The sequence below is a fragment of the Salvelinus sp. IW2-2015 genome, linkage group LG15 (assembly GCF_002910315.2).
Source record: "Salvelinus sp. IW2-2015 linkage group LG15, ASM291031v2, whole genome shotgun sequence".
Taxonomy (NCBI): Eukaryota; Metazoa; Chordata; class Actinopteri; order Salmoniformes; family Salmonidae; genus Salvelinus; species Salvelinus sp. IW2-2015.
The window spans coordinates 1,455,015-1,482,365 of NC_036855.1; the positions used below are offsets into that span (position 1 = coordinate 1,455,015).

The 27,351-nt window shown below is 40.6% G+C and overlaps 2 protein-coding genes across 2 annotated transcripts; both read right to left on the minus strand.

Annotated features, from left to right (window-relative positions):
* Positions 1-705: 705 nt before the first annotated feature.
* Positions 706-7,922, minus strand: LOC111973926 (leukemia inhibitory factor receptor-like). Its single transcript, XM_024001380.2, has 4 exons — positions 7,734-7,922; positions 1,529-1,681; positions 1,186-1,322; positions 706-954 (listed from the first exon to the last, which is right to left on the minus strand). Exons 2-4 carry the CDS (start codon positions 1,590-1,592, stop codon positions 706-708), a joined length of 450 nt encoding a protein of 149 aa, XP_023857148.1. The 5' UTR covers positions 1,593-1,681; positions 7,734-7,922.
* Positions 2,903-26,852, minus strand: LOC111973927 (leukemia inhibitory factor receptor-like). The gene is made up of 13 exons (XM_070446857.1): positions 26,822-26,852; positions 25,615-25,890; positions 25,281-25,410; positions 24,580-24,710; positions 24,282-24,427; positions 23,509-23,662; positions 22,837-22,901; positions 22,387-22,609; positions 21,930-22,115; positions 21,694-21,795; positions 16,945-17,094; positions 14,807-15,063; positions 2,903-2,926 (listed from the first exon to the last, which is right to left on the minus strand). The coding sequence occupies exons 1-13, from the start codon at positions 26,850-26,852 to the stop codon at positions 2,903-2,905; spliced, it is 1,875 nt and encodes a 624-aa protein (XP_070302958.1).
* Positions 26,853-27,351: the final 499 nt, after the last annotated feature.

The window sequence follows — 27,351 nt, forward strand, 5'->3', positions numbered from 1 at the left end:
TCACCTCGAACCAGGGACCCTCTGCACACATCAACAACTGACACCCACGAAGCATCGTTACCCATCGCTCCACAAAAGCCACTGCCCTTGCAGGGCAAGGGGAACAACTACTTCAAGGTCTCAGAGCGAGTGACATCACCGATTGAAACGCTATTAGCGTGAACCCCGTTAACTAGCTAGCCATTTCACATCGGTTACATACACACATACATGTGTATTTACATACATACACAGACACACACAGTATTATTACTTTAAGTTTACACTGAATGTTTTTTTTTTTTACTGTTTGGACATAGCCGGCCACAAAAAAACACTTAGGCGACCCGCTCAATACTTTTCTATGCAGAAGAAACGCTGATTATGGCGGCATAGGCCTGCCCCACTGTAAAAACACTTAATTTATTCCAGAGGAGCAATTAGTTTGAGTAGGTCTGCAACAACCACGACACCATACCACACCCATCCACTCACATCGTCATCAAATCCTACTAAACCACCAGACATTACTGGCATCTAAAAAGGCATCAAAACAATTCTGTCCATAAAAAGGACATGTCCAGCTCACCACACCTATTGTTTTCTGAGTACATAATGCTATTGGTGAAAATGTGATATTCCTGTTTTTTTKGYAAAATTCCAGRAACTTTCCCCAAAATCCCCAGTTTTTCCAGAAATTCTGTTTGGAGGATTCCGGATATGTGCTCATTCCCATCTGATGGCGTGAATCTTACCCTCCTCTAGGAAAAACAACATAGAGGGAGTGTTGCAAGCCCCCCCGTGTGCAGAGAGAGACCAACCTGGAAGTATCTGTTGAGAACTCCATTCGCTGACATCTTGGCCGTCTCTGGAGCGCACTTTGACCGACAGAGAGGTACACTCCAGGGGTACTGGAGAGGTCCAGTTCCATTGGTGCTTCCCTGTGCTCTGGTCTTCTGTTACACCCACTGTCTCCTACCAAAAACAAATAGTCGAATTGTTAAGACGTTGGTTTCCTGAGCGGGAGACCAGGGTTCAGATCCCACCMGTGACAATAGCACGTGCTCCAGTCAAGAGACAYGACTGAAGAGCAAGACACTACAAGTGAACATGTAGCCTACCGACGCTAAGAAAGCGTAAGGATCTGTTACAATATACTTTTTAAATTTAAAACACAGTCTTGATCAAACATAATACTTCACTTACATTCAACACAATCTCCATGAGTTCAGTGCGTAGAATCTCCAAGTCAAAGGTAGAGGCGTGGCTGTCCTCCCATGTGACCGACAGCTTTTGTGTTTCCTTGTCTGCATCCAGCCTCACTTGCTGTGGAGGWGCGAGTCCTGCAGACCCATCGAACAGTTTGAAAACCCAAATACAGAACGCTTCAGTTAGTGACTCTATCAAGTCCTGAGCATCAATATTATCTGATAATAAAACGTTATGATGCTTTATTACTTGTTATGTGCATGTAACCTTTCTAAAGTCGTATTAGAAGGCTTATATAATATGCTATAAACACTAATTCCATCTCACTGGATAGACTTACCACTGGCCTGGCTCTCTGTGACCCTCAGGCCCAGGAGCAGAATGCAGAAGAACAGACTTGGCATGGTGGTTAGTTAGATCCTTCCAGGTGATACAGTCTGTGGTTCACTGCAACGGCAGTTGAGACATGGCAACGGGAGACAACAGCACTTCCCTGTCGACACACACAATAAGATAATATTAGACTAAATTAAAATATGAATAAAAGAGCCTTAGTCTCTCCATCACGTAATTTATCATGTGATTTACCTGAAACCCCAAAATTACAATGCCAGTTACAGACACCCTATAATGACGTGGCACAAGTCGGCGTGGTTGTTCCGACTTGAATTCAGCAGAGCCACTTCAATTTCGAGAAAGAGTAGCAACAAATACTAGACTACTACGTACAAGAGAAAGTCATGTTTTCTTTAAAGTCTACAAAAAAAATGCTGTGACCGGCATAAATATACAACTAGCAGGTGCACTAGTAAAAAAATGTCACGGACAAATTGTTCCCATTTCCCCTACAGTAGATTTGCCTGCAGTAGCCTAGCTCTGGCACAAGGTCTTAGTGCACATCCCTTTACAAAGAGAGCAGAGGGAACTCGTAAGCGCTTGCTATAGCCTAATAATTAACAAGATACAAGCTGTTATGACTAGCCTAGCCCTACATGGAGCCACAACATTTTGGATGACTTGACTTGCCTCTGCTTAAAATGTCATTAAATTGCTAGATTTGTTTTGAGAAACGTAGGACTGTAAATACATGCATGTGAATAAGTTGAAGTGAGCTTTTAGTAGACAGTGATAGGCCTATGAAGATCAAATTCTTCATTATTCCATTACACATGAACATAGCCAGATGTGTTTACTGCAGTGGTACATATGTAGGATCTTAACATGATCAGACTTGTGTTGCTGMGAATGTTCCTACACAACAGGAAATGCAAACTTGTAGTGTATTCGAGGGTTAAAACAACTTTAAAAACGCTTMTAAAGTTTGCAATTTCAACTTTAAAATGTCAAGACTTGATTTGCCCTAAGGATTGTTCCATGTCACATCAGCAATCTCATATTGTTCTGAAATCGTTTCTGTAGTTAGAAACAGAAAAGATTAGTATTCCTGCAACATGTTGTAATCTCTGAGAAAGCAATCAATTATGCTAATTGTTGCACCCAAAATTGGCCATTTTAATTTATAGGATTCATGTAATATTCAATAAATAGAGTACCTAATATCTGACACGGGGAAAACAAAAATGGTCAAAAGCCAATGAGTATATAGTATCAGTTCTCTATGTCTGACATGTAGTATGGTTTCTTCATACTATTATTCGGTTCTAAATAAACAGAGAAAAAACCTCACGGACGMTTAATCATGCTCAAACCATGTTCATTYACCCACTGGGTCATACAGCTGCATAAGACAAAGACCAAATTCACACAAGCACTGATATTTAACAATTTCTCCTATGCTGAGCCCCTCCTTACACATCTGAACAGCCAATACACCTCTGTTGCTATCYAGAAGATTAGTGATACATGTTCTTCCTCACTTCATCTAACCTGACCTCTGCCCAAATGCCTCACTCCTCCCCAACTCACAGCTGTGGTGACTTGTACCAGACTGTTTTCTCTCCTCCCARAGGATCCCTGATGGGTAACAATAACATATCCTGACATAATGTAAACATTATACATTCCCCTTTCTCCCTCAGTGACATGAATAACTATATTTCATGATTTCAAAAGTTAAGAAAACAGAACCCATCACTATGTAATGTATTCTCAGGGAATGTTATGTTTTTGTCCTCTCCCCTTTTTAGGGAAATTAGTCATTTAATAGGGGGCAGTATCCTGAATTYCCGCCTGACTGACGTGCCCAAAGTAAACTGCGTGTTACTCAGGCCCAGAAGCCTCACACCAACATCTAGTTGTCAGAACCTGGTATTATCAGGATGTTGAATGGGACATACAGTGTCTTCAAAGTGTGTGCCTGAGCACCACTCTCCATATTTTCAAGCATAGAGGTGTTCCCACCACTATTCTTGAAAATAGGGAGAATGGTACTCAGTAATGTGTCGTATTAGATTTGCCCCAAACATAACACTTTGTATTCAGGACATAAAGTTAATTGCTTTGTCACATTTTTTTGTWGTATTACTTTAGTGCCTTGTTGCAAACAGGATGCATGTTTTGGGATATTTTTTATTCTGTACARGTTTCCTTCTTTTCACTCCCAATTAGGTTAGTATTGTGGAGTAACTACAATGTTGTTGATCCATCCTCAGTTCTCCTATCACAGCCATTAAACTATGTACCGTAATTTCCGGACTATAAGCCGCTACTTTTTTCCCACGCTATGAACCTCGCGGTTTATACAATGACGCGGCTAATTTATGTTTTTTTATTTTTTTCCACAAGATTCATGCCGCCAAAAAACTGAGCACCGTGTGACGTAAATCGAGCGCGCTCAAACTTCCCATCATTCTGATTACGGTAGTCATTTTGTCACCCTCATCATGGCAAAGACACGGAGAAATGCATATGATGCAGCTTTCAAGTTGAAGGCGACGGATCTGGCTGTTGGAAAAGGAAATAGAGCTGCTGCACGGGAGCTTGGCCTTAATGAGTCGATGATAAGACGTTGGAACTGTGCAGATCCGACTGAAAGCCAAAACAATCGCCACCGCAATGAAGTTTGACTTTCTTGGTAGGCTACTGTTTACTGCTATTTATTTTNCCTTCTTTTCACTCCCAATTAGGTTAGTATTGTGGAGTAACTACAATGTTGTTGATCCATCCTCAGTTCTCCTATCACAGCCATTAAACTATGTAACTGTTTTAAAGTCACCATTGGCCTCATGGTGAAATCCCTGAGCGGTTTCTTTCCTCTCCGGCAACGGAGTTAGGAAGGACGCCTGTATCTTTGTAGTGACTGGGTGTATTGATACACCATCCAAAGTGTAATTAATAACTTCCCCATGCTCAAAGTAATAACCAATGTCTGCTTTAAAAAAAAAATATACCCATCTACCAATAGGTGCACTTCCCTTTATGGTTGAATCTGTGTTTGAAATTCATTGCTCAACTGAGGGGCCTTACAATTATCTGTATGTATGTGTGGGGTACTGAGATGAGGTAGTCATTCAAAAAAATCACATTAAAGACTATTATTGGACACAGAGAGTCCATGCAACTTATTATGTGACTTGTTAAACACATTTTTACTCCTGAATTTAYKTAGCCTTGTCGTAACAAAGGGATTGAATAGGGATCAAGACCTTTCAGCCTTTYGTTTTTAATKAATTTGTAGAAATTTCTAAAAACATAATTCCACTTAGACATTATGGGGTATTTTGTTTAGGCCAGTGACATCACAATCTAAATGTAATACATATTAAATTCAAGGTGTAACACAACAAAATGTATCAGAAGTAAAGGGGTATGAATACTTTCTGAAAGCATTGTAAACCCAACAGTTTCAATTACTAATTGGCGTGGTGTGTCCGTGGGTGGCTTTTGACCCGTTTTTTGGATTCCTCATGTCTAACTCATTGTTATAAAAAGGTTTGGTCCAAATCGGATGTTAGGTACTTTATTTATTGAATATTATATGAATCCTATAAATTTAAAAAGGCCAATTTGGGTGCAATCAATTAGCTTAATTTCTCAGAGATCAAATTATATTTCCACAAATAATGCTGCAGGAATGCTAAATCTTATCTGTTTCTAAGAAGAGAAACAATTTCAGAACAATCTCAGATGGYGGGTGTCAGAATCATCGTTCTTGTACTTTYTGAGGTGGAATGACCCCAAATAAATAAAACAAATGTATCAACCCCTCCAAAAYAAATGGCCATTAATTATAATCCACATATTAATTCACATTTCTTGTTGCTCCAGGATTATTTTCATGCTGTAGCAAACTGGCTCAAATTAAGATCYGACAGCTGTTAAATGTAGCCTGGTCCCAGATCTGTTGGTCCCATCATGTCAATTCACTGTCATACCAAACATACAAGGAGTTGACATGATAGCAGAAACAGTTCTGGGAGCAGGCTATAAAATGCCCTTAGGTGCGACGCATCTATGTGCTCGAGACAGAGATTTKGGGTTAAATCAAATTAGATGTAACATTGTGTTGTGATGTTGTCATGACTCCACTCCAGTTGGTCCAGTTCCCTGGGACAAGCTTGAGCAGGCCTATCATCCTGCATTACAAAGATAACACAACCGTAACTTAAAGGAGTGTCCATCTCTACCAAACCCATTAAAGGAACATTGTAGGCAGTTAACTGGGTTTGCTATTATTAGAAAATAAGACTCTACAGGTGAGGAAAAGTAGAGCCCAGCCCTAAAGCAGATCTCCCTTCAGAACAATGAAAAAGACATGGGGCAGCAGGTAGCCTAGTGGTTAGAGYGTTGGACTAGTAACCRAAAGGTTKCAAAATCAAATCCCCGAGCTGATAAGGTAAAAATCTGTTGTTCTGCCCCTGAACAAGGCAGTTAACATTGACAATAAGAATCTGTTCTTAACTGACTTGCCTAGTTAAATAAAAGGTAAAAAAAGACAGTTTTGCATTGCATGGTTTGGCTCCACACACCCCCCCAGATGTGGATAATAAAGTGACCCTTCACATCCAAACAACCTCAGAATTCTGTGGAAAATGACACGCTGAAGACAGAAGTGATAAAACACACAAGTGCAAAGTCCCATTAGGAGAAGGAAGTACAAATGCAGAGTAGAGGAACCAACGTTGGCTGCTATGTCTACTCCTCTTACAGCATCAAATGCCTAGAGACCACAAACACCACAACTGATTGCTTTTGATGAGAACCATGTTCAGTAATGCACTTCTGTGGAACCATGGAACCAAGGATGTGAAACAGTATGCTTCTGTCCTTGGCAGTCTTAGGAACATGACCAACTAATTAGAGTTCCCTTCCTTCCTTCCTTCCTTCCTTCCAGTGAAAGATGAGCACTGTCTTTCTATCTGCTCTCTTTCTGGGGAAAATACAACTCACTACAATGAGAGACAGACAGAATAATAAGGCTAGCACGTATCCTAAATGAAAAGGGGTATAACTTCAAAAGCTTGCAGCAGCACCTCACTTGAACACAGCACCAATTCTTCCACTTGTGTAAATAATCAGCTGAGTGAGAAAAGGAACATGGTCATTGCATTTTTAAATACACAAGTCGAACAATTCACACCGCATCCTTTTTATGCATTTTAAGTCATGTTGAGTCAGAGCTGGGATGCTAGAGGAAAACCTTACGGTCACAGTTGAAGCTCTGTTCTGAAAGTACTCCATCTTGAAAACAGTGCTAAAATGCTAAATTGGCCATTGAACAAGATACCAAAAKATTGTTTTTGAGTAAAGTGATCCGTTCCTCCCATTCTAGATCCACTTAATAATATTATCTAGCCTACATGCACTASCTTGTTAGTTGACACTATTCAGTGATAAATAACTATTGTAAATCAACACATTGAGGTAGCTAGCATGTGTTCAAGTACAGAGAGGTAGTAACGGGCCATTCCATTTAGCAATCCAAAACACCAGTGAGTACTGTTAACAATGTATTTCGTAACTTAGTTTAGTTAAAATAAATGTAATTTCTGGAGATTTATAAAATGTAAATAATGKTTGAATATTAGGTATTAAGGACATTAATGCAATTGTAGGGGGGGGGGGCGGCTACCTAGCCATCTAACGTTACCTGCCTATATAAAATAGCTAAATCTGTTTTTGATACCTGGTTTACTAAACTAACGTTAGTTAACGTTAACTATGTTCATATTCAAATAGCTAACCATAAATTAATAGAAGTAAATGGTTATCAAACTCATGATAGCCAGTAAGGTTAGTWATGATTATAATAACACATTGTATTTCAAAACATGCCATGGCCTTTACTTTAGCTAACGTTAACGTTTTATAATTTGGCTAATTTTACATAAGTAGCTGACGTTAGGCCTTGATGCTACCTACACACCAATGATTCTGTACAAAATGTATCTAGACCAATACCATAATAATAACAACCTCACTATAACGTTAGCTAACTAGTTTAGAGTTTAACCAAATTCTACTAGGCTACTTGCCAGCAAGCTATATTTGGCTTTCTAGCTAACTCCGTTACACGCAGACATGATGTTGTTTCATGTTATGGAGAGCGCGTCAGTTAACCCAATAATAAAAATATCCGAAATTACCTTACGCCGACCTGGGATCACGTAGTAGATCGTATTTTATAACAATTCACCTTTTAATTATCAACAACCGGTGGATATAAGATATAAAACAAATCTAAAGAGARTTGAAATGTGAGTTTCAACAAGCTAGCTGTCTGGTCAAGCTTCGCCGTGAGTATAGAGAATTCMGAATTCCAGAATGTCGGATTTACTGGAAAAGGCGTACGATACACGTCCGATTCCATTTCGGTAACSAGCCTCCCTTCCCTACTGCTTTATTCCTTGGCTGTTTGCAAACCTGAAGTTACTTGAAAGGTAAGATCAAAATKGTGATTGATACATACATTATCATGATAGGCCATCGAATTAATGTGATATATTAAGAGCTTTCAAGTCCAGTGCATCAAAGGGATTGAAGAATAAGAGACTAGAGACTGAAATGGAACTGGGCCTGAAAACGTCAAATTGGCGACAACTGGACAGCATTTCCGGTCTCCGCCTATATTGAATAATTTTATTGACCATCCACTTTGTTGACTGACGTTAGATCATTTTCCTTTGCCGTAGTATTTCACAGTGGCCAATAAATATATTTGCAAATAAGTACAAATATATATTTATATGTTTGAAAGAATTCAGAGAGCTTTATGTAAGGTAGTGTAAAAAGAAACACAGCTCCCTCTCAAGAACCCCTGCTGTGCCATGCAGGTCAAGGAAAGCACGAGTCGCACGGGATTGGTTATTACTGGGGGATATAGRTTACGAGCACAAATCAACACATCTGTAATTTAAATTTCGTCCTTATCTGTAATTCGGTCATTTTTTACATAGCAGGAGAGAAATAATTGCAGCCGGAAAAAACAACAGTTTATCGACTAACTCCACCGAGGTCCTCTGATAATACTAGTCCCGTGCAAATCGACATTCATGTGTTTTGAGAGAAATGTCTGAGCTTTACATTTCTCTCAAGTGTTTCTCGCGGTTTCAGCAAGAAAACAGTAACTGATTCGATCATTTGATGCTTAAAACGAAGTGCTGCGCATAGCCAATATATGAAAAGCCTATGTATCAACTTTCAGGGAATGCTTATAGGCTGTCTCTTATACACATCTAGATGTGTATAAGAGACAGCTGAAAAACCTACTGTTTTTTTGGGGCCAAAATCAAAGGTCCTCTGATAATACTAGTCCCGTGCAAATCGACATCCATGTGTTTTGAGAGAAATGTCTGAGTTTGACTAAGGCTGTCTCTTATACACATCTAGATGTGTATAAGAGACAGATCTTCACGTGTAACGGATGTGAAATGGCTAGCTAGTTAGCGGGTACGCGCTAATAGCGTTTCAATCAGTTACGTCACTTGCTCTGAAACCTAGAAGTAGTGTTTCCCCTTGCTCTGCAAGGGCCGCGGCTTTTGTGGAGCGATGGGTAACGACGCTTCGTGGGTGACCGTTGTTGATGTGTGCAGAAGGTCTCTGGTTCGCGCCCTTGTCGGGGCGAGGGGACGGGTTTAAAGTTATACTGTTACATTGATGCTGTTGACCCGGATCACTGGTTGCTGCGGAAAAGGAGGAGGGAGGTTGAAAGGGGGGTGAGTGTAACGGATGTGAAATGGCTAGCTAGTTAGCGGGTACGCGCTACTAGCGTTTCAATCAGTTACGTCACTTGCTCTGAAACCTAGAAGTAGTGTTGCACCTTGCTCTGCAAGGGCCGCGGCTTTTGTGGAGCGATGGGTAACGACGCTTCGTGGGTGACCGTTGTTGATGTGTGCAGAAGGTCTCTGGTTCGCGCCCTTGTCGGGGCGAGGGGATGGTACTAAAGTTAAACTGCTACACTAGTCCTGCGCGAATAGGGTTTTCACTGCTTTATCAGACCACATTTCATAGATCATTTTCGTTAAGTGAATACAGTGCAAGTGATTTTTTGCATTTTTCAGACCTTCCGCTTCGTTTACACAGGCAGTCCAATGCCATGTTTACTTGCTATCGGAAACTCGGAACCTCCGAGTAAAAATGAACATAAGTTATTTGCTTAGAGCTTCATACTGGTTGATTCTGATACTTTCCAAGTGGTAAACTCGGGATCATCTTTATAAAACGAGATAGCAAGTCGAAATGTCAGAGTTTCMTAGTTCCCGACTAGCATTTGAACGCGGCACAATTCTGTTTATTTGCTACTAATTGGTCTTTTGACTATAATTGGGCAAAATATCAGAATTACGCTTCCTGTGTACACAAACTAACCGCCTCACTTGCTTGTCAGAGCTTTCTATTTCCTAGTTGTGATGTCGGAAATACAACTTTTTTTCATTTGTTGGGSTCCCGAGTGGTGCAGTGGTCTWAGGCTCTGCATCTCAGTGCAAGAGGCATCACTGCAGTCCTTGGTTCAAATCCAGACTGCATCACATCCGGTCGTGATTGGGAGTTGCATAGGGCGGAGCACAATTGTCCCAGCGTCATCCGGGTTTGGCCAGGGTAAGCCGTCATGGTAAATAAGAATTTGTTCTTAACTGACTTGCCTAGTTAAATGTTATTTTTGGGCAGAACAATTGTTCAACCAATAAGATTTTAGCTAGCTTGATAAGCTAACATTTTTTTAATTTAATAACAAAAAAACAAAAAATACCTTTATTTAAACTAGGCAAGTCAGTTGAGAAATCATGTGACTAAACTGAATAAAATGAAGAAGAAACTACAGTACACTATGAAACAAAGATAAATGGCATAAAGAATGATAGTAAAAAGCTTTGGAGCACCTTAAATTAAATTGTGAAAAAAGGCAAACTCAGCTCCATCTTTCATTGAATCAGATGGCTCATTCATCACAAAACCGACTRATATTGCCAACTACTTTAATGATTTTTTATTGCCAAGATTAGCACATTTAGGCATGACATGCCAGCAAATAATGCTGACACTACACATCCAAGTAAATCTGACCAAATTATGAAAGACAAGCATTGTACATTTGAATTCTGTAAAGTGAGTATGGAAGAGGTGAAAAARGTATTGTTGTATATCAACAATGACAAGCCACCGGGGTCTGACAACTTGGATGGAAAGTTACTGAGGATAATATCGGATGATATTGACACTCCTATTTGCCATATTTTCAAATTAAGCCTACTAGAAAGTGTGTGGCCCCAGGCCTGGAGGGAAGCTAAAGTKATTCCGCTACCAAAGAATAGTAAAGCCCTCTTTACTGGCTCAAATAGCCGACCAACCAGCCTGTTACCAACCCTAACATTTTATTTKACCAGATACAATGCTATTTTACAGTAAACAAAAAAAGCTTACAATGTATTCTATAATTTCTACCGTTCTGTGAGCCAGCTATGATTTTCCCTGTTGCCTTGGCAGCAGCTAATGGGGATCTCTAATAAATAAATACAAATATAAATGTGGTACAAATATTGCACTACAGGAAAATATATTGATTGTGGGTCTATAAATCCAAGGTTCAGTCTACTCATTAGAGTCCATAGTATCCAGTTTTGAACAAATATTTAGGTCCCTCAAACTCAACTCTGCATCTCGAAGACAGTTCCACTGCATTTTTTCATTGTTCCCCTCTAATTTAGACCTGGGACACCAGGTGAGTGCAATAAATTACCGGTTAGAACAGAAAATCAGCATGCTCTGGACCTCGTACGGTAAGAGTTGAATACCCCCTGATCTAGATCATAGACCCAGGTACACAAAAAAAAACATGGGACAGGACTCTTATTCTGAAGGATTCCAAAAATCTGTGACTCGGAAGTCTCTAATTATTTTGATGGCTTTGCAGCAATAGTGCCAATCTGACCTCCATTATGCCAGCAAGACCGAGCAAGAATAGAGCTCGCCAGTTTGTAGACCTAAAACCTGGAAATGAGTTACCTATGGTTCGTTCAGCCATTCCTATGTGGARAATTCATGGGGAACGAATAGGGTTTTGGGATAAATGCCAAAAATAAGGTCTGAAGTTAACACAGGCTTAGGAGATCTGATACATTCTACTCAGGAGCACCTCTAACTTCCAAATCCATGGATAGAGTATAACATTTAAAGCAATGTGTATTTCATCTTCACAATGTGCTTATAATATTTACAAAAAGATAAAACTACCTGTTGTGATATCACGAYAACAATGACATTGACAATTAAGCTTCCACCCATTCTGAAGCTGCAGTGACAGCATATATTCCATGAATGAATTGTAGGCATACTGTATCCCATATGAACATATGGTAGAGCACATTGAGAAATGGTTGGAGCTTAAGTAAATGAATGTAAAGAACATMATATTCAACAGACCCTATTGATCTAGCACTAGAATCTATATATGGTGTTATATCATGGGGAACTGTGGTCTAAATACCCAGCAACCCTTTCTACTCCACCCATTCCATTGGTCCCAATGGAACACCACTGTATTGTAGGCCTTTAAAATGTCATATTGGTTTATAGAGAAAAACATATATTCTATGTGCTGATGTAACAGTGGGGTTAGAATTACTCAGTAGGGTCTGTAGAATCTATATATCTAATCACATTTGATTTGTCACATGCGCCAAATACAATAGGTGTAGGACCTTACCGTGAAACGCTTACTTACAAGCCCTTAACCAACAATGCAGTTCAAGAAATAGAGTTAAGAATGTGGGTCAATATGCGGGGTCAATAGAGTCAATATGTGGGGGTACAGGTTCGTCGAGGTAATTTGTACATGTAGGTAGGGGTAAAATGACTAGGCATAGATAATAAACAGCGAGTAGCAGCAGTTTAAAAACAAAAAAACGTCTGTGTGTGTGTGGGGCGGGGGTCAATGTAAATAGTCCGGTGGCCATTTGATTAATTGTTCAGCAGTCTTATAGCTTGGGGGTAGAAGTACACTTCCTCATCCACCCACTCCATTCACTGCAATGCAATACACCGTAGGCCTATGAATTACATATTGGCTTGCTCACACGCTCTATATAGGTCATGTATATTATAATTATGTATTCATACTATGATTCTCCCATTCCATGGAATGTTCACCGTCCTCATATGACGACATGTCTGCTAAAATGTTTTATCTGGTTCTTCAATGATTGACAAAACAGACAAGGTTGACTTTGATTCTATACAAGTAAAGACCAACAAAATCCAACTCCTTACATGGAATGTGCACGGGCTCCATGATGGCAAAAAAGAAAAAGAGCACAAGTTTCTTGAACACTTCAAGAGATTGTCAGCAGATGTGGCTTTCCTGCAAAAATTMMATTTCAAAAAAGGAGAAATTGAATATTTAAAGAGGAGCTGGGTTGGTGAGGCCTATGCTGCCACCTACTGTAACCGGCAGCGGTGTAGGCGTCCTGATGAATAAGAATACACTTTCCCTTAATATCGCAGCACACAGACCAAGAAGGACATTTTCCAATGTTGAATTGTAACTTACATGGTAAAAAATACACATTGATAATACCAATTACCCCACCAATGACGTTCTGGGCCATAACAGACAAAAGGAAAGCTTTATAGCCTCCCAGACYTGGAATTGTATCGACTCGCCACCCAAGGCTTTTACTTGAGACATATTGTTTAATGYMCTAAAGAGGAACAATGGGTAATTATTGAAGATGTACATGCTCACCCCCAAAAATCTTTTCACATGTTTATTTGAAAGGATAAAGCTAAGAACATAGTTAAGAACACTATAACAATATGGAATAAAATGAAACGGATTCTACAAGAACCAATATCACTCCCTAAAACACAACCCTATGGAACAATCCTTTGAATGCACTTCAGAATGCACCAATAAATTCGCCCACATGGAAAACTAAAGGCATAGAAACCGTAAATGAATTGTTAATAGGAAATAGATTAATTTTGACAGAATGACAGAATTAAAAAGCAATTTYTGACAAACCAATGCAGGTATTTTCAAATACATGCAACTAAAAATGTTCATATCACAATTTAAAATATTAAAAATATTGATTAAAAATATTTTGGACACCAGAGCAATCTTGAGGGAATCCTATTTGAGTCATAAAAGGAAATTCATATGATTGTTAAGATACACAAAACCTTGCCTATCCAACTGACAATCTCTTAGAAAAAATATAAACTATTGGAACCAAGACTTCAATGCCATGACAAATAATACTCCTGCCTGTCGAGCTTTTATCTTTCACACACACACACACACACACACACACACAACACACAACACACACACACCACACACACACACACACACACACACACACACACACACACACACACAACACACACACACACACACACAAAACATACTTAGGTTGAAGTCATGAAAACTAACAAACTGGGTTTTGCAAGTCGGTTAGGACATCTACTTGGTGCATGACAAGTAATTTCAACAATTGTTTACAGACAGATTATTTACTTCTAATCACTGTATCACAATTCCAGTGGGTCAGAAGTTTACATACACTAAGTTGACTGTGCAATTAAACAGCGTGGAAAATTCCAGAAAATGATGTCATGGCTTTAGAAGCTTCTGATAGGTAATTGACATATTTGAGTCATTTGGAGGTTTACCTGTGGATGTATTTCAAGGCTACCTTCAAACTCAGTGCCCTTTGCTTGACATCATGGGAAAATCAAAAGAATACAGCCAAGACTCAGAAAAAAAAAATGGAACCTCCACAAGTCTGTTCATCCTTGGGAGAAATTTCCAAATCCTGAAGTACACGTTCATCTGTATAAACACCATGGGACCACACAGCCATCATTCTGTCTCCTAGAGATAAACATACTTTGGTGCGAAAAGTGCAAATCAATCCAAGAAAGCAGGCAAAGGACCTGTGAAGATGCTGGAGGAAACAGGTACAAAGTATCTATATCCACAGTGAAATGAGTCAATATCGACATAACCTGAAAGCCGCTCAGCAAGGAAGAAGCCACTGCTCCAAAAACCGCCAAAAAAAGAGACTACGGTTGCAACTGCACATGGGACAAAAATCATATTTTTTGGGAGAAATGTCCTCCGGTCTGATGAAACAAAAAATAGAACTGTTTGGCCATAATGACCATCGTTATTTGGAGAAAAAAGGGGATGCTTGCAAGCCGAGAACACCATCCCAACCGTGAAGCACAGGGGTGGCAGCATCATTTGTGGGGTGCTTTGCTTTGCAGGAGGACTGAACATACTGTGAGGCCTAAAAACAGCTGTGAGAACTGTGAGAGAATGTTGACAGAACATACTGTAGGGCTCCAGTGAGATGGACACTGTGGCGCCTCCGTCCTCCCCTGCTGCGGTGTAGGCCTTGACAGTGAACTTGTAGGAACCTAGGACCAGGTTCCTGACTGTGTGGTTGGTAAGCTGTGGATCTGTGATGTTGGCTGTCAATCAGAGAGAGGAAACATAGATGTTGTCCATGGTTACCACTGGTGAGTTCCTCAGGTTGAGAGGCTTAAACACAGCCCACTGATATGTCCTTGTTGAGGGCTATATGTATGTATGTATGTATGTATGTATGTATGTATGTATGTATGTATGTATGTATGTATGTATGTATGTATGTATGCATGTATGTATGTATGTATGTCACAGGAGGTTGGTGGCACCTTAATTGGGGAGGACTGGCTCGTGGTAATGACTAGAGAGGAATGGTATCAAATACATCAAACACATGGTTTGATGCCATTCCATTTGCTCCATTCCAGCCATTATTATGAGCCGTCCTCCCCTCAACAGCCTCCACTGATGTATGTACAGTATATGTATGTATAGAGCTGGGACGATAAACCTAAAATTACCGACAACGACATTGAAATCGTCTTAACAAAGCATTTTGCTTACGCCGATAATATCCGATGATTTTGCTACACAACGTTGCTCTAAATTGTTCTAGAACCATGATCTGATCAACAGTAGTAATAGCTTATGCATTATGTTGATTCCTGCTATGACACCATCTTCCTGTCCCCGTTTGGCTGTCAGCTACTCACTCACTCCCTCTCCTCACTGTGCGCACAGAGGACTGACAGATGCATTCTGAGAAGCACAATCACATGACCGTTGCTTAGAATGCTATTGCGGCAACAATAAAACGTTTTCAAAGCAACTACTGTTATTCTAGTTAGAGGAGAGTCACAGCTTTCTGTGAGTATATCATATATTTCTCACCTCTTAATATCGAGTTCACGCACAACTTTACAACCGGAGTAGGCTGTAGTTAGTATGGTTTTGATGCGCCCGCGGAGCCGAGTCGGGCGGAGCGCGCAATTTGCAGTGAATTGGTCTCCAACAAATAGCCTAGGCCTAGCGCTGGAAAGTTCTGTAGGACATTAGTCTACATTTACTGATAGCCATGTAGGCCGATTGCTAACTCCAAATATGATATTGTTGCTAGATTGATTAATCAATCTAGCTAAGTGTTCTGAGTTCCCCCTTCCTCAGGTGGTGTATAATATAGCTTATAGTCCAATGTGCACAAAGATGTTGGCAAATTCTCTGATGAGCCAAAAATAAAATCGGATCATTCTGGATCCTACGGTATGTTGACAGGTTGCATATCAAAATATCCATCACGCATTTCCTGGATATGCTAGATGAAATAGCTTTTTTATTTATCATCATAGGCTACCATCTCAGTTGTCTTACTTGGCACTGAAAAAAAAAATGAGAGCCCTGATGCTAATGTAAAGTAGGTCTAACTCCATTAAAACCTTAATTGTTTTGTTGTTATCGAGCAAAATAGTTAAATTTAAATTCGCCCAGCTCTAGCATCCCCCCCTCAAAAATGTATTGTCATTTATCGCAGATTCATCATTATCGCTAAAAATGTGACAATTTATCACRATATCGATTTTGTCCATATGGCCCAGCTCTATAATACACAGTGTGAGGCAGAGTTTTTCTGATTACAGCCTTGGGACCTAGCTAGCTCAGACCAGTGTTCTGTCAATGATTGAATGACAAACTGAATGACAAAAATTCCTAAAGTGTACTACAGTAGGAGAGCTGATCTAGGATCAGTTTAGCCTTTTATATTTATTTGATTTCTATCGTAATGAATAACATTAGACGGGGGGGGGGGTCTGATCCTAGATCAGCACTCCTACTCTGAGACGTTTATAAATCCAGGCCCAGGGGCTATTTCGAAGAATTACCCAGTAGGGTAAAGTCTGAAGGGTTACCCGGCAGGGTTAGGGGTGAAGGGATACCCGGCAGGGTTAGGGGTGAAGGGTTACCCGGCAGGGTTAGGGGTGAAGGGTTACCCAGTAGTGTGAGGTGGGATGCGTTGGTCAGGTAGACGGTATATCCCAGGATGAAGCCTCTCTGATGCTCCAGTGGAATCTGATCCCAGGTCAGCTGGACGTCAGAGCCCTCCTGGTTGGGTGACAGCCTGGAGACGGTCCGAGACGGAACTGCAAAGGAGGGGAGAGGGAGGGTCAGATGTGACAAGGAGATATTTAAAGGGATAGTTCACTCAAAACACATTTGARTATTTTGTTCATTAGTCCACTGTTGATASTGTCCCATAAAATTGTACACGTAAGCCGTCAGGTTTGCTACTGTAGATAGAGCACTTTTAGTACACAGAAGGAAAGTGTGGAAATAGAAAATGCATCATATGACGCAAAACGCTTCATCAGCACACTTTTTGATTTATCTTAAACTGTTGAGACCATATGTTGTTTTTRTTTGATTWATTCAGGGGAACCCATTGAGACCAGGGAGTCATTTACAATGCTACCCTGAGGACAACAATACCACAAACTCTAAATTATCCATAAAAAATGACATACAGAATCAATACTAYAACTTCAAACACCACAAATACAATTAATTATATTCAATCCAAACAGTTGCAATTCTCTTTAAATCCACTCAACATGGAAGTCCTAAACTGCCCCAGAGAGACCAGAGTTTYCCAAAAATGAGCGGCACTAAAACTGAAGGAGGATTTACCAACAGTGGGAWGAAAAAGTATATGAACCCTTTAGAATTACCTGGATTTCTGCATAAATTGATCATMAAATTTTAGGAACTTAATCTAAGTCACAACAATAGACAAACAGTCTGCTTAAACTAATAACATTTATAATTGTTCATGTCTTTATTGAACACACCTTGTAAATATTCACAATGCAGGGTGGAAAAAGTATCTGAACCCTTGGATTTAAATAACAGGTTGACCCTCCTTTGGCAGCAATAACCTCAACKAAATGTTTTCTGTAGTTGTGGATCAGACCTGCACAACGGTCAGGAGGAATTTTGGACCATTCCTCTTTACAAAACTGTTTCARTGCCACAATATTCTTGGAATGTCTGGTGTGAACCGCTTTCTTGAGGTCATACCACAGCATCTCAATCGGGTTGAGGTCAGGACTCTGACTGGGTCACTCCAGAAGGAGTATTTTCTTCTGTTCAAGCCATTCTGTTGTTGATTTACTTCTGTGTTTTGGGTCATTGTCCTGTTTCATCACCCAACTTCTGTTGAGCTTCAATTGGCCGACAGATAGCCTTACATTCTCCTGCAAAATGTCTTGATAAAATTGGGAATTCATTTTTCCGTCGATGATAGCAAGCTGTCCAGGCCCTGAGGCAGCCCCAACCATGATGCTCCCTCCACCATACGCTACAGTTGGGATGAGGTTTTGATGTTGGTGTGCTGTACACTTTTTTTCTCCACACACAGTGTTGTGTGTTCCTTCTAAACAACTCCACTTTAGTTTCATCTGTCCGCAGAATATTTTGCCAGTAGAGCTGTGGAACGTCCAGGTGTACTTTTGCGAACTTCAGACGTGCAGCAATGTTATTTTTGGACAGCAGCGGCTTCTTCCATGGTGTCCTCCCATGACCACAATTATTGTTTAGTGTTTTACGTATCGTAGACTCGTCAACAGAGATGTTAGCATATTCCAGAGATTTCTGTAAATCTTTAGCTGACACTAGGATTCTTCTTAACCTCATTGAGCATTCTGYGCTGTGCTCTTGCCGTAATCTTTGCAGGACGGCCACTCCTAGGGAGAGTAGCAACAGGGCTGAAATTTCTCCATTTATAGACAATTTSTCATACCGTGGACTRACTTTTAGAGTCAACAATTCTTAATCTKAGGTCTTCTGAGATCTCTTTTGTTCGAGGCATGGTTCACATCAGGCAATGCTTCTCGTGAATAACAAACTCCAATTTTGTGAGTGTTTATAGGGAAGGCAGCKCTAACCAAAATCTCCAATCTCGTCTCATTGATTTGACTCCAGGTTAGCTGACTCCTGACTCCAATTAGCTTTTGGAGAAGTCATTAGCCTAGSGGTTCACATACTTTTCCCAAACTACACTGTGAATGTTTAAATTATGTATTCAATATAGAAAAATACAATAATTTATTAGTTTAAGCACACTGTGTCTGTCTATTGTTGTGACTTAGATGAAGATCAGGTCAAATTTATGTAGAAATCCAGGTAATTCCAAAGGGTTCACATACTTTTTCTTGCCACTSTAGATCGATACTTACTAGTGGAACCTTGAGAGTTAACCAACCCTGTGAACGTGTTTGGTATCTCATGTTATTATATTTTAACAGTGAAGTGAGGTAGCTTGGAAACTTCTGTTGTAGAGCTTTGTAAACAAAAATGGAGTAATGGAATGCTCTACGGACATTAATGACGACCAGTCAATCTTTTGATACAGGATGCAGTGATGCATATTAAAAACTGTCTCCTGTGATAAAGCGAAGGGCACTATAATAGACGGCATCCAAAGGTTTAAGAGTAGTGGCTTCTGCATTCCAATAAATAGTGTCACCATATAGTCAAGAACTGGCAGGAAAGTTGACTGTACAATCTGCTTCCTGCTGTTTAGGGAGAGGCACGATCTATTTCTATAAAAGAAGMCTACTTTAAATCTCAGCTTCTTAACTAGCTCATCMGTATGTTTTTTAAACGTCTAATTATTGTCATTCCAAAAACCCAAATATTTATAGGCTGGAACATGCTCGATGAAAGAACCATCCAATGCATAAATGTGTAAGCCATCAAAAATATTGCTACAAGAAAACATAWCWWWWWGTTTTYCCCGCATTAAGTAACAATTTTAAATCAACAAGGGACAATATCTGATTGCAGCTCCAACATAGTCAGCCGTAGGGACAATAGAGTACATAAGYGTCATCTGCATACTGAGGAATGTTACAGGTCTTTGCAAATAGCCCAATATTATTTATATAAATAGTAAAGAGGTCAGGACCCAAAATCGACACCTGCGGGACACCTTTAGTAATATCGAGGTAACTTGACACCATCAGAAAGCACACATGGTCTCCTGTCTGACAGGAGACAACCATTGAAGTTCAGACAACCATTGAATGAGTAGGGGATGGTTGACAGTATCTAAGGCCTTGGATAGGTATATAAATATGGCAGCACAGTGATTCCTATGATCTAAGCAATTTAATATATAATTAAACTTTTTAGGGATAGGGGGCAGTATTTGGAAATTTGGATGACTGAGGTACCCAAGTAAAGTAGTAAAGTGCCTGTTACTCAGGCCCAAAAGCTAGGATATGTATAGTAGTATTGGATAGAAAACACTCTAAAAGTTTCTAAAACTGTTAAAATAATGTCTGTGAATATAACAGAACTGATTTGGCAGGTGAAACCCCGAGGACAATCCAATCAGGATTTTTTTTTTTGGAGGTCATTCGTCATTCGACTTGCCAATGCTTTTCTATGGGGAAGCCAAATTATTAGGACCCAGATTGCAGTTCCACTAGATGTCGACAGTCTTTAGAAATTGTTCGATGTTTTTTAATTTCTTTAATTAAGAAGTATTCGTATAAGTGTCACTCAGAAGGACTCTAGTATTTTGGTGCACGTGAATGACTACGCGTTCCTCGTTGTTTTTCTCCGGTATTGGAAACAGTTTATTCCGTCTTAAATTTTATCGATTATTTACATATTAGGGTACCTGAGGTTGGATTAGAAACGTTGTTTGAAATGTTTGGACCAAGTTTACAGGTTACTTTTTACATTCCTTTGTAGGCATGTTGGGCGAGTTGGAACAGGTGTATTTCTGAATCAAACGCGCCAAATAAACKGACATTTTTGGGATATAAAGAAGGACTTTATCGAACAAAACGACCATTCATTGTGTAACTGGGACATTTGGGATTGCAAAAAGATGAAGATCTTCAAAGGTAAGCGATTTATTTTATCGCTATTTCTGACTTTCATGATGCATCTGCTTGGTTGGAAAATGATTGTGACACTCTCCGGTGAAGGCGCGCACTTGGTTATTTATCTCCGGTATTGAATATACTATTTTCCGTCTTAAATTTGATTGTTTATTTACATATTAGGGTACCTGAGGATTGATTAGGAACGTTGTTTGACTTGTTTGGATAAGTTTATTGGTAACGTTTGGGATTCATTTTGTATGCATTTTGAACGAGTGGAAACCGGTGGATTATTGAATGAAGCGCGCCAAATAATCTTACTCTTTTGGGATATAAAAGAAGGACTTTATCGAACAAAATGACCATTTGTTATGTAACAGGGACCCTTGTGATTGCAACCAGATGAAGATCTTCAAAGGTAAGGGATTTATTTTATCGCTATTTCTGACTTTCGCAATGCATCTGCTTGGTTGGAAAATGTTTTTAATACTTTTGTATGCGGGGCGCTGTCCTCAGATAATCGCATGGTGTGCTTTCGCCGTAAAGCCTTTTTGAAATCTGACAACGCGGCTGAGTTAACAAGAAGTTGATCATTTAAATGATGTATGACACTTGTATTTTCATGAAAGTTTAATATTACGATTTCTGTCATTTGAATTTGGCGCTCTGCAATTTCACCGGATGTTGTCGAGGTGGGTCGCTTGAGACACGCCTAGCCCAAAGAGGTTTTAAGACAAGCGTAGTGTATTAACGAACAAAATACTCAAATGTGTTTTTTTGAGTAAAATATCCCAGAAAAGACRAATACAATATGCTCAATTGCAGTCCTTCAATTGTCAGCCAACYTACCCAGTTCCTGCATGTACCCATGCCACCTCTCTAGCAACACAGTGGACTCCGATGAACAGGCATACAAAGAGAACGTGTATCTCACTCCTGCAAAAAAGTTACCTGCGAAGGAGAAAAAAGCATTTATTGAGACACACTCCGTGATACACTGGCTTTCTGACAAATGCAGATGGGCCAGTCACACACTAAATCGATTATGTAAACTTGGGAAAAAAAAGTTCTCATCCCAGACTTACCGGATTGAACCATGGTGTTGGTGTTGTCCGCTGCCACCCTGGTCCACTCCACATTGCAGTCCTGTGTGCAGCTAGTGTTGTACCAGTCCACCACGTAGCCAYAGCTAGCGTTAGCATGGGCCACCCAGGACAGGGGAAACCCACTGCCATTGAATGCGACCTTGGAGATGGTGGTGTCCTCTGCATCTAAAAGATAGTCGGAGCTCAGTCTCAGTCCAAGAGCCCTATTTTTCCCAACATGCATCACTTTTAAAGTTACATGTGTAAAGGAGAGAGTGCCATGGCAAGTATTCATAAAGCGGCTCAGAGCAGGAGTGCCCTATCATTGATGATTTCAAAAGCCAAACTGATTGTAGATCCGGAGTCCTATTCTGAGATGCTGAATTCGGACCCCTTTCCCCCCCATTCTTACCTGGCAAGTGTCTGGGGATGACGACCCTTATCCCCCCATTCTTACCTGGCAAGTGTCTGGGGATGACAACGTTCGCTGGGGGGGAGACTCCTGCAGGATTCTGAGCGGTGACCGTGACCGTGACTTTACTCCCGCGGTCAGTCACGTTGATGGGGAGACTATACACGCTCTGGTGGAGGGTGAGAGTCTGTTGGCTGTTCTCCTCGGGGCTCCACAGGATCACCTCATAACCGCTGATCTGGCCGTGGCTCTCGCTCTTTGTTAGAGGCTTGAGGAGAAATGGATAGCCGGTGAGGAGTACATTTAGGAACAGTTTGGCAGACACAAATTAAGGCTCGTGCTGGACAAAAAAAAAGATGCTTAATGGAGTATTTCTATTGAAAGTGCTTTTAAATCCAGGACTAGTCTGGAAAAGGCCCTTAGTATTGTAGCTACTTTCTCACATGACCACTCAGACACACATAATATTATGATAAGCAGCTAGGTAGTACTCACTTTCCACAAAACACGGCCTAGGTTGTCGCTGTCCATCCACAGCCATATGTCAGGAGCAACAGGGCCTGGCACAGGCACAGGAGAAAAAAATCCTTAATGGTGGGAATGGGAATCCTTAATGGTGAAACTGCCACGGCCGTTGGTGACATTACAACAAAGAAGTTACTGCAAACAATGAACACTGTTTTCCCCCCTGACACGTGTGACAGAACAGCAGCATATGTACTGCAACATGTTTTACCATGATGCACCATGCTCCCCAGCTCTGCTTCCTCAACAAAACAAAAACAACGGTAGTGGAGCCGCTAGTGGCGCCGTTTCCCCTACTGCAGAATTCCATCTTTTAAAATAGTGTTTAGTTCTGTATTTCAGTGTTTTCCTTATTGTCTAATGAAAGCAGTATGTGTGGAAACAGCAATGCCATGTAACCAAACATATCAATGCGTCATGACCAGGGCAAAGGCAGCTCCTAGTCAATGGAATGTCAAGTCTCATTTCAGAGTTAAATGTTACTGTGATTGTTTTCATTTCTTTTAGATGTTTTGTATGATATATATATATAATCTCTGTCAGTGTATACCTCTGTATAGCATTTCATCTCAATACCACTATTTATATTTAAATAAAATAATGTTCACAAAAATATCTCCAATGACAGGGGTGTGTGCTTACGGTCCATTTTGGTTTGGAAACTCAGCGGCAAACTCCACTCTCCCCATTTCCAGAAGTTCTTCTGGGATCCACAGCGAACCTTAACGCTGTACTTTTCATCGGGCTGCAGGTCCTTCAGTACCACTGTGTTCAGTCCGTAACCAGTGTAGGTTTGCTAGATTCGTTTATTTTTTTAAAGACAACACAAAGCCATAAGCATACAATAWATTATTTCAATGTCATATACCTATTCACAGGATCCTTTCCTACATGTTTTCAGGGTCACCCCCTCGTTGAAATAGTATTGAATAAAGGTGGTAGTGGTCGAATATTTTGAGATGTTCCAATTTCCCCCTTAAATATCTAACTCCTTACTTCCTTACTCCCTTATAATTTAAATAACATTCCAAAAATGTATCACAAAACATTTGTGAGGACGTTTGGTAACATCAGGGATATTGGATTACATCCATTTTTGAGGATGATGCTAAATCATGTTAGCTACTGCCTGTAGCAAAGGTAAACAACATGTTATTGTGGATGCTGTCACTACTGGCTTACTCAAGGTAAGATTAAAATGACCCGTTTGCTTTTTTTCAACCAAATCTCCATTTGATGTAAATGGCATGTTATAAAAGTGTCCAGACGGACACCTGTTTTGCGATTTCACTTAACTGATAGGGTAAGTTTCTCAAAACCAAGTGAAAATCGCAAAAAAAGAAACAAACAAACTTGTCCTTTAATGTAACCCAAACATGTATATTGGATAAATAATCCCCTTTAAGTCCACTCACCGTGCTGCTGTTCAAGTGGCTGGTCCGTTGCACCTGGCAGATAAGGGACAGCCTCTCGTAACCATTATACTTCCAGAGCCAACCCACACTGGCATTCCAGCTATAGACCTCTGGGGTGGTCAAATTCACAGGGGCCACTGGGCGGACTGGCAAAAACATTACATTCAAAAGAGTGTTTAAAGACTTTGCTCTGCAGCACTGCTGATGCTGTGGACTTGTTGTATTGAGGTTTACATACAGTCCTCTAATATTAATAATATTTAATAATAATGAGACTGTATCGAACAGCAGCACTTACCTCTGTGACCCAGCTGGGCTGCGTCTGTAAGCCTGAACTCGCCCAGCAGGTTGCGTGCGACTAGGGTCCAGTTCCCATCCCACTGCTCCAAACCACAACGCATGTTGCTGTTCCTGGCTTTGGGGCAGTTCCTGAACATTCCAAATGGCAAAGAAAATGGATGAAAGTAGACATTATTGGAAGCTTTTTYCCCCCTCCAATAGCCAAGTTATGCAATAGGGACGAGTCCTAAATTACATCCTATTTCCTATACAGTGCACTACTTTTGACAAGAGGCCATTTGCAACACAGACATATCTAAAGCTGCAATATGTTACTTTTTTGGGCGACCCAACCAAATTCACATAGAAATGTGAGTTATAGATCTGTCATTCACATTGAAAACAAGTCTAAGAAGCGGTAGATCTATGTGCACTATTTCTCTGCTTCCCATGCTTAAGTTGAGTTTTTGCGTCATTTACTTTCAGTTTTGTACACCAGTTTCAAACAGCTGAAAATAAAATATTTTGGTAATTGAAAATATATTTCACAGCGGTTTAGATGGTAAAATGATTCTCTACACTCCRAGTGCTTGTTTTCTCACAAACTGAAATTAGGAGAATTATTCAAATTTTATCAACCAGGAAATGGCAGAGTGATTTCTGCATATTGCACCTTCAGGAAACATARAGGATGAAATGTGAATGTTTGTAAGACTGTACCTTCCATTCAGGGTGTAGTACGTCTGACGGGTCATTCCAAACAGGTAGGTATCTCGGCCCTTTGACCACTGACAGTCCACAGAGATCAGGTCATGGGTTTCACACACCAAGTCACTGGGCAGAGGGGGGTCTAGAGATGGTGGGGGGGATATGGTCAAGGAAAATCTCAACATGTTAAGCCAATAGACATTCACATACAATAGATAAGACATACAATGCAGCTTAGCCGCGATTGATTCACCACTAGTGAAAGTTTGAGGGTTTGCATGTAGGGAATTCTACATTGAACACGACAGTACGAGAGAGTAGAAGCAACACTACAAAGTGGACTTACACCCCACAAACACAACAGCGCCGGCGATAATCATTTTCTTCTCGTTGCTGCAGACCACATTGGTCCCGGAGGGGTTGGACGGGCCCTGATTGGTCATTGTGGTAGCGTAGGTCCGCCTACTCAGCATGTTCTCTTTCACAAGTGTGTCTTTGTACCACAGGCTTCCAAACTGTTGACCCTCTTCCACGATGCAGCAGAACGTCATGTTGCTGCCCACGGGAACCGTTTTCCCCTCTGGGTACATTTGTGAGTCTGTGTTGTCCGGGAGGTCCAACCCTGGGGGAAAAAAAAAAAATGGAGATCAAAATGGAGTGGTGGGCATCACCAATGGTACGGTCGCTGACTGAACACTGAAGAGGCCCTCTTATTTAGCTGTTTTAATGCACATTTCCTGCAATTCTACACATTTTGCCATGTGGCGGAAATAAAAATATACCTGTTTTAAAGCTAATTAGGCCTACCTGCAATTCTACACCTTTTGCCATGGTATCTGAATGACTTGAACATAACAAAATCAATATGGGCACCCATAAAACAGCTGTGAGAACATTGACAGAACATACTGTGAGGCCTAAAAACAGCTGTGAGAACATTGACAGAACATACTGTGAGGCCTAAAACAGCTGTGAGAACATTGACAGAACATACTGTGAGGCCTAAAAACAGCTGTGAGAACATTGACAGAACATACTGTGAGGCCTAAAAACAGCTGTGAGAACATTGACAGAACATACTGTGAGGCCTAAAAACAGCTGTGAGAACATTGACAGAACATACTGTGAGGCCTAAAACAGCTGTGAGACATTGACAGAACATACTGTGAGGCCTAAAAACAGCTGTGAGAACATTGACAGAACATACTGTGAGGTCTAAAAACAGCTGTGAGAACATTGACAAACATACTGTGAGGCCTAAAAACAGCTTGAAACATTGACCAGACAGTCGCTCGTCCTCGCATAGCTCATCAAAATGACGCCTCGCCTTCCTTCTCCCGAGTGTTTTCAAATGCGTTCTGAGCTCCACATTTGTCGGCAAGGGTCTTTGCAGTGACTTTGGCCTTCTCAAAGTCCTGTTGGAATACGGATCATTTTGGAGACGACGTTCCCATTTTCTAAAACCTAAGTCTGCAGAACAATTAAAATATATATATATAATAATTCATTATTCTTTTTCAGTGCTGCTGCATCATCCCTTTCGTCCTTGTCACTTAAAAGCACAATCTTGTTGAAGGCCTTCATTACGTCCACATATCTGTATCTCAGGGCGGCAAGGGACTCATATCTAGATGACCAGCGGGTGGGACAGTCGTTTTAGAGTTACATTTTCTTTTTCTGATGCAAAATCAAATAAGCCACTCAACATTGACCATCTCTGTATGCTATGCCTGAAGAAGGTGTATAACAGTTCAACAGTATTATAAAACTGTTTAATCTCTGGCACATGTTTGACAGAGTCGTTGAGAGCCAGGTTAAGATTGTGCGCTGCGCAATGCACATAAACAGCAAGCGGSTCTTTTTCGGATATTCTGGCCTGCACACCCGAATAGACCCCGCTCATGTTAGCAGCTCCATCATACCCCTGCCCACGACATTTTGAAATATCCAGCCAATTATCCTCTATGCTGCCCAGGATTTTATGTTGAAGCTCAGCTGCTGATGTGTCAGCAATCTCCAGAAATCCCCAAAACGACTCTGTGATGGACAGATCTGTGGCGACATTATTTGCATCCCTTATCAC